Source organism: Vidua macroura, chromosome 7 (genome assembly GCF_024509145.1).
Source record: "Vidua macroura isolate BioBank_ID:100142 chromosome 7, ASM2450914v1, whole genome shotgun sequence".
Lineage (NCBI taxonomy): Eukaryota > Metazoa > Chordata > Aves > Passeriformes > Viduidae > Vidua > Vidua macroura.
In genome coordinates this window covers 33,514,513-33,529,804 of record NC_071577.1, presented here as the reverse complement: position 1 = coordinate 33,529,804, position 15,292 = coordinate 33,514,513, and the positions used below count along the sequence as shown (strand labels likewise).

The 15,292-nt window shown below is 40.3% G+C and overlaps 1 protein-coding gene across 1 annotated transcript in view; it reads left to right on the top strand.

Annotated features, from left to right (window-relative positions):
• The window catches only part of NCKAP5 (NCK associated protein 5), a 347,717-nt gene extending 333,038 nt beyond the window's left edge, over window positions 1-14,679 (top strand). The window contains exon 20 of the mRNA XM_053982988.1: window positions 13,083-14,679. Within this exon, the coding sequence (XP_053838963.1) occupies window positions 13,083-13,364 (282 nt within the window). The 3' untranslated portion in view covers window positions 13,365-14,679. The remainder of the gene's footprint in view (window positions 1-13,082) is intronic.
• The last annotated feature ends 613 nt before the right edge of the window (window positions 14,680-15,292 follow it).

The following is a 15,292-nucleotide window of genomic DNA, read 5'->3' as shown; positions in this document are numbered from 1 at the left end:
TCATTTGTATCATTTTACAGAATATTTCTACTATCGCTATCATAGGAACATCATCCTATCTTTTAATGTTTCCCAGAACCACTATGGCAAGCCAGGGTACAGAGGGCTCAACATTTCTAATACAGCATTTCTACAAGTAAAATCCATGGTGAGAACATGGAAGCTGTGCTATGACATCATTAGTGGCATGGTGTTGAAAACAGAGGCAGCAGAGCAAGCCAAGGACAGCAGCCACCATTTAGAAGCTGTGTGATGTGAGGGCTGGAGCCTTCCTGATTGACTGCTAAATACTAAATTGTCTTTGGAGCTTCTGTTTGTTTGTGGCAGTTTCATCACTTGCCGTGGTGATGGGAGAAGATGAAGTGTCTGGCTGGGCAGGAAATTTAGGTATGAAGACATTTATCTTCTTGTCTTGTTCTACAAGGCAAATCCTGCTGGGTTTCTGCCTCCCATTCCATAGAAGCTGCCTGCCTGCCCAATTAGTGTGCTTGGGAAGAGGAAAGGGGGCTAAGGCTGATGTCACCCACAGGCGTCACACACTCTGCTTTTAGCTCAGCGCTGTCCTTCTGTTCCTGTGAAAGTGTTGGGGAGCCCACTCTCTCTCCTCCACAGCCAAAAACTTTCATACAAAGCAGGGACTTGGGATTTCAGCTATCTCGTGCCATTCCTGGCAGAGATATCTGTGGGAAGTAGAACTTTTGCCTCCATATCCTGTTTCTCTGGTAGGCATGGAGCCTGGATGTCAAAGGATAGAAAAATTCAGATTTATGAAAGCAGCATGATGTGGATAATTACCATTCATATTTACTCAGCAGGGGAAACCACTCCGAGTCCATAGGCCCCAGGGCACAGAGCATGAAGACAAATATCTGTAGGTTCTTTAGGCTTTTCTAAGCACAAAACCCTGGGAGTTTTCACAGGGCACTCCAATAGGAATGAAATCATCAACAACTCCAGTTCATACATCAAAGCCTGCCTTGCTACTGCTGGTGGCACTAGAATTTGCTAACCTGTGCTAAGCCAGTTTTTTGAGATAGTTGGGAGTTTAACAAACGTATTTCAAATTGTATTTTGGAGAAATCTCAAGCATGAGGGGAACTGGTCATGTTCTGTTCATTGCAGCAGATGGCATCCCATTTGGTGTTTGTTAGCTTTGTTTGCAGCTCAATATTTTGTTTCTAGGGGAACTCAGTAAGTTAAATAATTTATTTCTCTAATGCATCAAGAGTCTGATCCAAACTCTACTAAAGTCAGTGGAAAACATTTGATTAACTACCATGTTCAGTGGATTAAATGCCAGGTTCTGTATGTTGAAGAGTATATTTCTGTATATTTCAGATGCTCCCTAGTGAGAATCTCTGTGAGGCCTCTGCCTTTCCACGGAGAAATTTTTGCCTGCAAATAAAAGAAATATTCAAATACATTCAAAAAGCTTAACAGACAGGAGTGCAGGACTGTGGAGATAGGGGTGATGTTCTGGCTGAATGTCCAAATTGCTAAGCCTCTCTTGCTATTAAATTCCCCATTTTTTAAATAAAGAATATAAATAATACCTTCCAGCTGCATTTGGAATTTAATCTAGTACTGTTAGCAGGCTGCTTTGAGAGCTTTGAAAGCCCCACAGCAGCACTAAGCAAATAATCATTATCACTTAATATTCTCATCAAGCATTCTTGCTCAAGATGGGATCTTGCATTACAAGGGGTAGCCATAAACACATCGCTCCTCTGATAAGGAATTTTCCGAATATCGGAAGCAAATTCACACCCTGATCCTGCAAAGAGTTTTGCATGGGCAGAACTCTACCGCCTTCAGCAGTCCTGCTGTCCATACAGGGCTCCTAACCATGCCTCTGCATGTTGTATTCCATTGTTATGAGTATTTGCAAAAACTAGCAAAGTTTTATTCCATTGTTATGAGTATTTGAATCCTGAATAATCTAAAGATACTGCAGAAATGAACACTTTAAAGACTTTTTTTTTTTTTTTTATTCTAATAAATATTAAATGCCTGCTCATTTTCAGCAACATTTTTTTCAGATTATTCATTCACTAGTAGGGCCTGGCAACTGCTTTGTTCTGTATTTTCATCCTGATTTTCTGTTTGTATCATCTTGGGGCATTCAAAACATGAGTGTGTGTTAACTGTACAGTGTGTCTGCATGAATTCCACTTGTATTTTAGTCCTCCTAGTGGCCTATTATATTAACAATATTACAATCTGTGGTTTAGGCATAGGAACACGTTCTATATCACCAGTACCTCACTGCAGTTGCAGCATTGATACTGCAGTAACACTTCTGCATTGCTAAGGTCAATAGATCTCCTAAAGCATTTGTCCAACAGATCCAGTCATGTGGCAGCTATCACTTCACACACTTCTCTTTTTATAGAAATTTCAGTGAAATCAATAGGAAAAAAACCCCACTACAGTATTCTTCCCCTGCAGGAAGCCCACTGTGGGAGCAGGAGCCTATGCTGCTTCTTCACACCAAATTCCTTCTTCAGCCTTACCCAACTGGGGTTTTCTCACAGCCAGACAAGGGGAGTCAGAACCCACAAAACCAAGGTTCCCAATATATCTTTTCACTGTGCCTTCTTTCTCTGAAAAAGCCTCGAAAGCCTTGCCAAAATATCACCTTGCCAAAATATCACCTCACAACCTAGGAAGGGTCTTTTACAGCCCAGGGGGGCTCAGCACAGTTACTTCCCTTTCAGGTCCTGTTAGATGCTTAACCTGAGCTTTCCTGGTATCCAGGGAAGCTGAGGTGGAAAGGCAAAGGTCTGTCCAGCACTTGGTCCTTAAGTTTTCTGTTTCAAGGCTGTGCCCCTCACAGAACGTTTGCAACCATTGATGCCTCCTGCCAGATCCCAGTGGGAGACATTCTGTATGCCTGGCTGGGCCACCAAGCAGGAGAGAGCTTCTCATGACCAGAAACAGATGTGCTCGTTTCTAAAAGATGAAGTAAACACATCTAAATCCATAAATTACCTAAAATTCCCCTCGGATCACAGCCAGATGACATGCATGTTAATCAAAATGGATACCAGTGCTTTAATTCAGTGAGGAGGCAAATTCAACATTTATAAATCTCCTGGCTGTAGGAGCTTCCATCTGCATCTGTAGCAGTGGTCGTCTTGGTGCCCAGCATTGCTCTGCTTAATTGTGATTATTTCTAATCATTCTAATTCTTAATTCTCCTAATAATAGAGAAACAATGTTCCTTTTTAAGCATCCTTTAGATTTAAAAAAGGACATCAGCATTTCAGACATGAATTGCCTATTCCCTGCACATACCCCAGTGTGCATTTTGTACACACAAAGTGGGTGTTTTAAGGGCTGGCCCCAGTGTCAGGAGCAGCCAAAGAAAACTGCAGGGAAGGGAGCAAAGATCCCACATCCCAGTGGGCACCTCCCTGTGGCCACGTGCATGGAAGCATTGCTGTCATCCCTTCCTCCTCAGCACCTTCAGGCACAGGCAGGCACCTGCAGCTCCCCAGGGCTTCCCCAGGAATCCAGGAGCTCCAGCCAGCAGCCCTGGGTTGGAAAACTTGTCCTCCAGCACATCTGAAACTCAGCCGTGGATTTCTTAGCTTTTAAACTGCATTTTTTAACTGATTATCTTCCAAAAGGTTTTCTAAATTCTTGATTAATTTTTGGGTTGGCTATTTAATACAGTGTTTGGTTAACTAATTCATGTAGTTGTTTATAATTATTGCCTTGCTATAAAATCATCCTAATAGAAGGTTGGGGTTTTTTTGTTTTCTTTCCAGTAGAATAACAAGTTATTTTATTATTCAAACAAGGCTTACTTCCTGCTGTTTTCAATAAGATTTTTAATAAATATGTAAATTTAAAAATTAATTTACTGCATACGTTTGGCAGCATGATTCTTGAACTGACAAAAGTTTGATGGATTGTAAAATTATCCTCCATAAAAATCATCAGTCACAGTAAACAGAATTTATCAGCCTCCGGTAATTCTACAGCTTTTTCTTCATCTTATCTCCTGTTAGGAACTCACTTAAAATTGATTATAATATAGTATGTTTCTCGAAATGTAATTCATTCATATATTAATTAGATTTTAGGTTAATATCCCATCATGGAATAGGACATGAGCCAACTGTGTTTTCCCCTTGCTGCAGAACTGCAGTAGAGAGCCCTTGATTACTGTTCCCATGTGGTTTAACCACCAGGACTAATCACTAATCAAATTCAAACAACATAAAATGGAACATCCTTCATAGCATTTATTTTCTAGCTGACTTATACTATAGGCTTTTTATTGATACAACTTGCTGTACTGAAATGAACTAAAAATTGCAAGAGAGGATTTATCCTTCTACTTTAATTTGGTTCTGCAGCCTGTGCCTGAAACTCCGTCTTGGGTTTTTGTGCGTGTAGTGCTGCTGTCCCTGAAATACTCTGCCCTACAGCAGAGATAAATTGTTTGCATAAATTTAGAAGGTCCATGTAGATGACTGTACTGTTATGTAGGATTTGTTAGCAGATGAACTTAAAACATAGGTTTCCATCTGCAATTCATGCTTTGCTTGAATCAGTGCTGAAACTCAGCTCATAACATCAGCTGGAGAGGTGGCAAGCACAGTCATGTAACCAACATCATTATTTGCATCTATCCTGTCCCATTTTTCTCTGGTTACAAAGGAACTTCTCTAGTCTCATTGCACAGCATCAGAAAACAGTGTGCATGTGGTTCAGGCTGCTATAGATTTACTGGGAAGGCATCCTGGGCTCTACCCTCTGCCCCTGCTCCTCCAGGAGCACTTATCCCAGTGCAGGACTGCCCAGCCCCAGCCCCTACCCCTCACTTAGGGAAGGTGCAGAGGAGGGCACACCTAGTGGATTTCTTCCCTTAGTGCCTTTCAGAAGCCAGGTATCACAGAAGGGCAGTGGTTTTGGTTAGAATCATTAGAGGTAAAAAAATCTCTATTTTTATGTAGAGTTATGTAAAGTTGATTAAAATCTGTAGTGGAAAGGGAAATGTCAGCTTCAGGCTCGTAAAAAAAACTATGTTCTTGGACTGGGGTTTAAGCAAGCTAATTCAGAATGTTTTAACCATGAAGAAGACCCTGTTTTCAAATTCTAAAATGTTGACCTCTGTATTCCTGGTGAGAGCTTGGAAGAGCTTTAGCTCTGATGTGTGTGCTCTGTGGACATGAAGGCTCCCTCTGCAGCGGCTGAGCATTCCGGTCACACAGAGGGAAACTGATGGGTCTGGAAAGATTGTTTGTCTCTTCCCAAATTCCCTTCCTCCTCAGAGGCTAAAAGTAAAAAAAGCCCTATTTGCTGTGGAACTTTGTTTAAACTACCTCCCTGAATCATTCTGAGAACTTGCAAGAAGGGACATTCCCTTTCCTTCCTCTGCAGGTCCCCCAGCAGAGATTCATGCTCACTGAACTCTCCCCCAGACAGCACAGCCCTCTTAATGCCCACTACAAGCCAGTCTTCATAGCTGGGAGAATTATTCCTCCATGTTTTTTGTCATCCTACTGATTTCCTCTTGATCCTGCCACATTATCTTGCTTCTTCAGTGGTTGCACTCAATGATCTTAAAGGTCTTTTCCAACCTAAACAGTCCTGTTATTCCATTATTCTCTTTCTACTGCTTCTGGTTTTTTACCCACAGGTCAGCTGGATGGTCACAGGCTATGAATCTAGTCCAGTGCACAAAAGACAGGATTACTAGGGAGGAAAATCCTTACCCACTTGCAATTACCTTTTGCAGTACAGTCTTGGAGTGCAATTCCATTTTTCCGGTTCCAGTATTCCAGGTGAATGACATACAGACATTACAGGAGCTGAGGCATCACTAGAGAGATGGGGAATAAGTGTCTTTGTAACTACCAAAATGAATTGTCTTATTCAAAAAAGCCAAAGGGGAAAGATGAAGACAGGTAAGAGCACAGCTAATACTCAGAAACAGTAGTCTGAGAATAGTTCAGCCATACAGAAAAAATTACTCTGATTACTAAAAATGTCATTGAGATTATATGTTATATGAGTACAATCCTGCATTTACTGAGTCTGAGAGGATTTTTTCTCATCAGTCAAATGGGAGATAGAACCTGTATCTTTAAGAAATGCATTTGGTACTGGATTTAAAAACAAACAAACAAACAAACAAACAAACAAACCAACTTCAAGCTATACTTTTTTCCCCTCCTGGATTCAGGTCTATGTAAGTATCCCAATTAAAAAAAAAAAATAAATAAACAAAAAAAAAACCAACCAAACCTCTATTCTAGAATAAAATTATACCCCCTTGGTAAAATACAGTCTGATGAAGACTGAAACAGTGAAGTTATTAGGGACTGCATAGTTCCAGTACCATTTGGTTATCACTGACAACATAACCCTTCATATAATTCTGTCAAGGCAGAGTGACCTTTACCTTCAAATGGTTAAGTCAAGTTCAGTACCTTTGGCACCAATCTTACCTTTCAGTATGACTTTTTTTCACTGCCATTTTTTTCAATCACTAGAAAATCAGAAAAATCTTGCTATTTAACTCCCTCTACAAGTAAAGCTAAAAGGATCTCTGAGAAGTTAAGTGAATCCTATACATCTCTTGTTCATTTTCAGTCCATCAGGTTCTAAAAACTGAGTAACAGCTTCCTTTCTCACCATGGATATTTCTTCCTTAATGCCTCGTGGTGAGGTTCTGATTGCACTAAGCATTGCTTTTAGTGGGTAGATTCCCTCTGTGAGAAGCAAAATTGGTGATTCTGCCAACGTGAACAGAGTGAGGCTGTGCTTTGCCTTCTGGAGAAAGTACTGGTGTTTAATTGCTTTTCTTTTTAATACATTGCCTCAACACACTTGGCTGAGCACCAGCACCATTATCACTTTCTGAGGTATTGCCACTTAGAATTGTATTTTCTTATTCCTTTTTAAATAAGCTTCGTCCATGCAGAGTTGATGCAGCCAGTGGCCATTCTGAGGCACTGTGAGAAAACATTTTTGCCATTCAGTTTGTTCCTGAACAAAGGCAAAAAGCCTGGGAACTCAGACCTCAACATCCTGGTTTATTGAATTATGCCAAAGTTCAAAGAGGGTTGGTATAAACCTAATCAGGTCAAACAGTCTTGTCATGTCAAGGAAATATTCATGTATGAGGATGATAATCTTGGCATTAAAATGCTGAATGTACTGAGTCATCTCATCATTTTATGAAAATTCTGCTTTTGAAAGCATAAGGCCCAACTCCCTAAAGTCTTTTATCTCCTAAACCACACAAGAATTCAAGCTACAGGTGAGCTAAATTTCAACTCCTCAGTTCATTAGGCAATAGCTGTTTTGTCCAGATCTGCAGCTATGGATCATAAACAGTTTGTGCTAATCAGTTATTTTTCCACTAAGGTAATTCACTTACAATTCAGGATCATGAGAAATGCTTTCCTTGTGAAACTGAAATATACTTGTAGATTTTTTATACTCTGAAATACAGCAGGTAAACTTTGATTACATAGTCATTGTTACATTACCCATAATGCCATCAGGGGATGATACATACCAATGTATATCTGGCTTTCCTATCAGCTGCTGAAGATACTAATTAACTTAAAAATGCTTCCTAGCAATGCATTTTTTAACACAAAAGAAGCTGGCACTTATTGTTTATCATGGAAATCTGATGGTGTGTCTCTGAGAATGCCATTATCTACTACAGCAAAATAATTTGGGGATTTCTGCTCAAGTAGAAAAAAGAAAAATGATTCATTATTTCAGAAATTATTTTACTGTCAGTCCAGAAAATAGATGAAAGCTTCTGACAATGTACAATGGAGAGCAAGGCTTATCTTATTATTTAAAGTTATGCTTTAAAGAGAAAGAGGTTCAAACATCCCATTTTTAGCTCAGCTGTAATGCAGCAGAGGTCACGCAGTTACATCTTCCACCTTTGTAGTTTGCTGGATGTGGCTGTGTAACTATTTTCTCTGCAGAGTGTTACTTGTTCACCTGATGTTCAGTGAGATCTGGAGATTGTTCACTTTGCACAGAGCCTGCATGGCATTCTGTCCTGGCTGGAGGACAGACAGCCACTGCCCAACCCTTTTCACATGACACGTTCTACTGCAAACGATGGTGTGACACCAGAGAATTCAGTGAGAAGTTACTTCTGATGAGACCAGTACATCTCTGGTCAGAAAACTGCCCTGTATCTCCTTGCTCTACAAGAAGATGTGAAAGTATTAAAATTGTCCCACTGAACAGGTTCTGTATGAGCAGCCTACGTGGTGCTGCAACAGCTTATCCCACTTAGACCCGTTGTGTCGTAAACACAAAGCAGTTACAGGAGTTAGAGGACAGCTAAATTGGAAGAACTGTGAATTTAAAATAAGAAATAGTGGCTCCTGGGATCAAGTTTACCCTGAGCATATGCAGACAAAGTAACAAGCAATTTTTAAAAAGTAAAATCTAGAAAATTGTTTTCCCTTGCAATAAAGTGATGAGCAATAACTAAAAAAAAACAGAAGGGAGCATACTTTGTATCTTCTATTAGAGATCAGATCTGAAACGAAAGTCCTTGAGTTATACAATTAAGTATTGATTTTGCTGATCTATGTTTAATTCTCATAGCAATTTTGTTGTTTTTACCCAATAGTGTTTTGCAGTTATACTTCACTTGAAGCAATGCCCTTCTTGCTTTTGTGTTAATCTAAAAACTAAATTGCCCAATGCATGAGAGACATAAATAAAGTTCATTTTATTCCTTTTTGTAAGTGATTCTGAGCTCTTTAAAGTGCTGGTTAACTAAACTTAGACAGCTGGAAAATACATTTATCCTGCAGAATGGTTCATTGCTATTTCTGGGCTCTGACGGGACTCATAAGCATAGCCTGACCTCCAGATAATCAAAGCTCTGTGTGTTACCACATTCAAGAAATGGCCTTGCTGCTGCTTTCCTTCCTGCACACGAGTGTGGGGTCCTCTGTTCCTGTGAACCAGCCCATCCTTCCCTGCTCCTCCTTCCCACTACACCCGAGGAGTCCTTGTGCTGTTCAGAAGGGCTGCAGCTCTTCCTGGTCCTTGATCACACAGCTCTGAAAAGGCATTCTACCCACATGTAACCTCTCATTTTTACAGTTTGCAGAAAACCTAATTTGATGTCTTAATGTAGGAATAACACCTATTTATAATGTATCAGTGTAACTGCAGGCTAGTTTTGTTTTCCTAATTTGCTGTGCTTGAAGTGACATGCCAGATTTTATTACATCACTAATGGGTTTTAGTTATTCCCTTTAGGATGTTGCCAGCAAGGAAACATTATTCTGATTCATGACTCATGGGTTTATTTCAAAGTGATGTGGCTCGTGATGAATGTCTGTGTATGTCAGGAAGAGTTTCTCCTCTTCTGACAACTGCTCACTGCTCTCAGGTGGTGCAAGGCACCCCATACTGGGCAGGTAAGAAACTCCAGCTGTGGAAGCTTTCCACCTATACAGTGGAGTAGAACAATAGATGCTCCCCATACCCTGAGGCCATAATGGTACAGATTTTCCAGATAAAAATACACTTAGGATAAGTAAAAGAAGCTAACCATTGATCTGCTTTAGGGTGATGGGCCAGAGCTGTTACAGAGGCTGTGAAAACTACAGTTCTTGTCTGCACTGAGCCTTTTTTTCTGTTATCTGTCTCTTGTAGACCAAAATCTCTGACTACATGTTCTTTTCCCTTAATTAATACTTAGGAAAACATATAGAGTCCACACCAAATGCAGCACTCACCTTGTTCACAGAACAGATCAGAACAGTCAGCAGCAAAGTCAACACTTTAAGGCTGAAATGGTTTTAAGCATTACTGCTCAGAAGGATCCTGTGCTGTTAGTCCATCTTAGCTCTTGTAGCAGCACTGAGCAAAATCATGGAGTCTTTCTCTTTGCTGTGGTGACAAAACCACCTGTTCACTACACAGAAAGCCACTCCTGGCACAGGAGAGATTTGAGTGGAGAACATGGCTTAGAGGTTAGGGGCTCTCTACACCTCCTACCAAATCTCACCCAGCCCTCCTGGGCGTGGGACACACCCGCCTCACGTTCCACTCTGCAGAAACAGCTGCTGAGTCACTTCAGCATGACTCTCAAATGCATTAATGAACTAATTACTTTAAAATAAACAATGCTAACCTCTTTGGGTAACCCTTGTTCTTTGTTATAGCTGTGACTCTGCTGCAGTCAATAGCAAATCTACATTAAAAAACCCAAAGATACTAGGTAACCAAGTACACAATTTTTCAATCAAATTCTAACTATGGTTGTTTTGCTTTTGCCTTTTGATTCATCTATCAGCTTTTGAGACTGCCGTGAATAATAAGAAACTTATTTAAGGATGAATCTAAACAAACACTCTTTGCTAATTTTTTACAAGTTGTATCTATAGTAACTAGAGAAAAAATTCTTAACTTGGGTTAACATTTCTGTTCTGACACACAAGGTTAAAGAAATGACCAGTGACTTTTTAGCTCTAGGAATGTATGTAATTGTGTTTTTGTGAGCGAAAATGATTTGTTGATTGTGCAGATTCTTACATTAATATCTCTGCCTAAAGTTTTGTTTTTGCTTATGAGTTTTCTTCTATGTGTTAAAGAAAGGAAGTTTCAGGTTTTTTTATAGAAGGATGTAACTGGGCACAAGGACACCTAAAAAGGACAACTCTGTGTCCAAAAAATACCCATAACTTATTTCTGAATTGTTTTGCTAATAAATTTTGCTACCACTGTTAGAACTCGTTTTCCCTTTAATCCCTGATGTATTCTAGATATATTGTTCACTACTCAGGATCTTTTGCCAACAGGTTTCTCTGATGGGCTTCAGTTCACTTCAATTTCACTCAATTCAATGTCTTTGTTTAAAATTTGTAGAGTACTTTCGTTCCCTGCAGTTTCTCCAATGTACTTTATAAAATAAATTAGAAACTAGGGTGTGATTAAAGTAGGATTGTAGCCTAGGTTGTGCTTGAAGGGTGTAAAAAAACTATTGATACTGCATGTATGCAGAACATACCAATGAATTCAGTCTGGTCTGTCCTGAGGTGTGTGTAAATCCATTCTTCAGTAAGACAGCCAAAATCCTCCTCTGATTGTGATGCTTCACCCAGACTGCTCTCTCCTGCAGATTCTCCAGGTGCTCCTCCTGCCCAGGAGTTGAAATTGGCTCCATTTGAATCAATAAGAGTTTTATCACAGGCCTTACTAACCCCAGTATTGAGTCCTGCAGTCCCAAGTCTGTGCTAACTAGTCACATTCAATTTATCTAAAGAAAAGCTGTGAAGTGGGAAAATTAAAGACAAAGAAACATAATTTAGTCTACCATATAATAAAGTATTTTAGGCTTAGCACTCTGAAAAGCAAAAAGTGCTAACATGTGTTATTGATGCCATGACTGACAATATTCTCATCTGGCCTACAGAGAAATGAAGCGGCTTTTTCAGTTTTTCAAATGAGGGCAAAGGGGAGAGCATTTTAAGGTGAAATTGTGAAACATTTCTATTGTAGGGTCCTAAATTTGTGTTCATTCCCATTACCAAGGGTTATATTCCTCTCAGAAAACATTTTAATTATTGAAGACCTTAGTTTTAACTGTCATCTAAAATTAGAATCAAACACAACATTCCCTAAAACCTTTTAGACTCAAGATTAATTAACGCACCAAACAGAAAATGTTCATTTGCTAAGACTTTAGGATCTCCTGTTGCTTTGCTTAAGTTTGTTTGAAACATCTTCCAAAAATAGTAATCTACTCCATGCATTGTCATCTCATGAAATGTGACAAGATCAGAACAAAAACAGTCATTGGACTGGCATTTCAATTTCTATCTAACTAGCCATCAAAACAAGCAATCAAACTATGTAACAATTTGTCTTCCTCCTGCCAAAGATTTCCAGGGAGAAACAGCACAGCGTGCACAACATTTCACTGACTTGAAGCTTGAACTCTTCTGAAAATTGTAAGGACCCTTTACAACTGCACATGTAATGACCCACAGCATCCACACATCTGCCCAAGCTATATCTTCAGTGTGCTTAAAATGCCATCTCATTTTCTGGCTAAACAAAAACGTTGATGCCTTGGATTTACAGTAATTTACTGATTCTGTCTTTGCCATCTGATGGCTGTACCAAAAATGAGGAATGGCTTTGCACTCTGATGGCATATCTCAGAATGCTTGAATCTTATCTGCCCAGGAGGTTATTGAATGCTGATTGTAAAATGTTGAATGCTATCCCATATATCTCTGGTAATACGATCTGTAAGAGGAGTTAGTTACTCAGATTTTGAAACACTCTATATATGAACAGCAGGTCATTTTTATTGAGCTGCTTCCTACACAATTCCCTAATGATTCCTTGGTCAGATCTCTGATTGAAAATACCAGTAGCTCACAAAGGGATAAAATTACTCTGGTACAATCCTACTCTGTGTTTTTAATATAATGTGCTAATACATCGTCCAGAGTTGCCACAGAATTGCACCACTTCTGTGGGAAGGCCTGGCCAATATCTGATTGATTCTGGTCTGTGGGGATCGGCCCAGTTCTTTGCAATTTCCTCTCTTGTTGCTTTCTTGTCTATTAGAGAGGTTTTGGGTTTGTGGAAATCGATAGGCTTGTACATGCAAAATGTGAGGATATTCCCTAGCAAGTTTCATTTGCATCCTTAATTTATGGAAAATGCTGTTTTCTCCTCTGCACTTTTTTTTTTTTTTAACTCTACTTAAACAAATACCTTTTTAAACATACCCCTCATGTGGGAAAAGATCTGAATTCCTGTGAGGATGCTGGAGATGTTTAACTCATGCACAGCCAGGGTCTGCTACTTAGGACATTACTAGCACTTGAGTGTTACATAAATGGAGTCCTATTTGTCTTAGCAGAATCATTAAAGTTATGATTTATCCTAAAATGGACACTAATGTTCTGTTTAATCATAACAGTTATTTAAGCATCTAACAATCTATTTCCTCTCACCCTGTGAACTTTAGAAAGATGGTAATTAATGGTGTACAATAGGATAACTTTTAAAGGAATATATTTCCAATATTTCTCTCACTTTTACAGAAATTGAAGCAAACTGAAGAAACAAAAGAAGATTCCCAGAACAGAGTATCTAAAATTTCCCTGGAGTCTCTCAATAAATTTAACAGCAATAATGTACTTTTATTAGAAAAAGAGAAGAACTGTCTGAACAAGGTTGAAGGACAGAAGGAAGAAAATGGAAAGAAAGAAGCAGCTTCCTTGAATAGCTCGGGTCGGCAGGATGTGGACAATTTGGAATCCTTGAGTGATTCCCTGTATGACAGCTTCTCCTCTTGTGCCAGCCAAGGCTCCAATGACATTTAGGGACACTTCCCAGTGGGCTGCAGCACGGAATGGAGCTGAAGGTGAGCATGGAGTGAGGAGGGAGAGGAGACTGTGTTTGACAATTCCCCCTCGAGCTCGCTGTGCTCGCATCAAGGTGTTCTGACCTCCCACCACACAGCAATAAGGCAGGGCAGCATCATGGTGGTGCAGGGGACTCAACACACCCAACACAACGAATACACAGAATAAAGTCTTAATTTTGCACTTTTGTGAATATTTGTACAGTTGTAAATATCTTGGGAAAATATATTTGTAAGGATACACGACAGCAATAAATATTAAATTGGTGCTATGCTCCTGTAATGGCAGATTACTAACTTAAAGAAATTGGTGTGAATATTAACAAGAAAAACTAGTAGATTTTATAAAAAGAGTTATAATTGTCCTAGTCTTAAAACTGTATGTAGAAACACTGCATTACCATAAATTTGAGCCTGCCAGATTGTCTTTAATAAACTCTCATGGACTCCCTTTTAGAAAACATGTTTTATTTTTTTCTTTTTAGTGCAATTCCATGCAGGTATTGTAGGGAAACGTGCATTTCAGTTATTACAACTTCCCAACAGGTGTCTTATTTCAAAAGGGTTTTGACTTTTGACATGGCAAGAAAATGAATAGATTAAAAGGCCTGATACTGCTGGCATTGGCTTCATCAATCATGCACATAACTGTTTGAAAGATCAGGGTCAAAGCAATTCACTGCTGACACAAACAGGAGTCCTGTAGGAATGAGAACCACATAAACCACCCTGTACATCTAATTGCAATATGGCTTTTCAACTTCCACCTCCTCTGTACTGTACTCATGTTCCATCAAATTATAAATGTACCATACTGTGTTATCTTTTCTAGTCTCTGGTCTTAAGTAAATTCTGAACACTAACATTATTTTTTAAAAAAACAAAACAACTCCTGTTTGTGACACACTAAGATGTTGGTGCTAACCAGTACTAGTTCAAACATATCTTGGAGCAGGGGGATTGGGCTGTATTGGGTGTTTTTGGTTTTTTCTACAAAGGTTGTTTATATGTAAGGGAGAGTCTATTTCAAAGGTTCTGTGTATTTTTTCTAGATGTGAAGTATTTATAACTGCTTTTTGTACAGCAATTGTAAACTAGATATATTTGGGGTATTTCTAGACTCTACAGTTTCTTTAGCACATGCTTGTTAATCTTTGAAATATTGTACGATCAGTGTTGCTATTTTGTGCAATTTGTTATATTTTAATTCATTTCTGCCGTAAACTTGCATCGTCTTTTTCAACTTTTAAGAAATTTTCGTAAATAAAACTTCTCTTGCCTACCGGTGCCTGCTGAGGGGTTTTGGGAAGGGGATGATGCTGTGACAGCTTGGGCTGGGTCAGGGGATACCCACCGGGCCGCCCCGCTCCGGGACACCGCGCAGGCGGCAGTGTTGAGAGAATTCGTGACACGGGGCTGTTAAACAGCGATTTCAGCTTAATTAACTCTTCCTTGGAGCAGAGCAGAGCTGTGGAACGATCACTGGGAAATAACGTGGTTATCCGGAGAGGAGGCGACCCACGGAGACGATTCCAGCAGGGACGACGTGGGCGCCGCACCCCGGGCTGCCCCTGCCCTTCCCTCCCCACGGGCGCTGCCCAGCCCCCGACGGCTCCTCGCCGCTTCATCCCACCCCACCCCATCCCATCATCAGCTCCTGCCGCCGCATCCCGCTTCCCCCGCCTCCGGCCCATCCCGCCGTGTGCCCGCCGAAGAGGCAGGCTCTGAGCGCCGCTCCGGCACGTACGCGGCCACCGCGCCCTTTCCCCCCCGCTTTGTTACGCTTGAATTCCCTTTTAGGGGGCTGGGAGGAGGGAATGGCGGGGCCGCGCCTCCCCTCGGTCCCTCGCGGGGTCGTGGGTGCTGCGGGGCGTTGGTGGGAGGGAG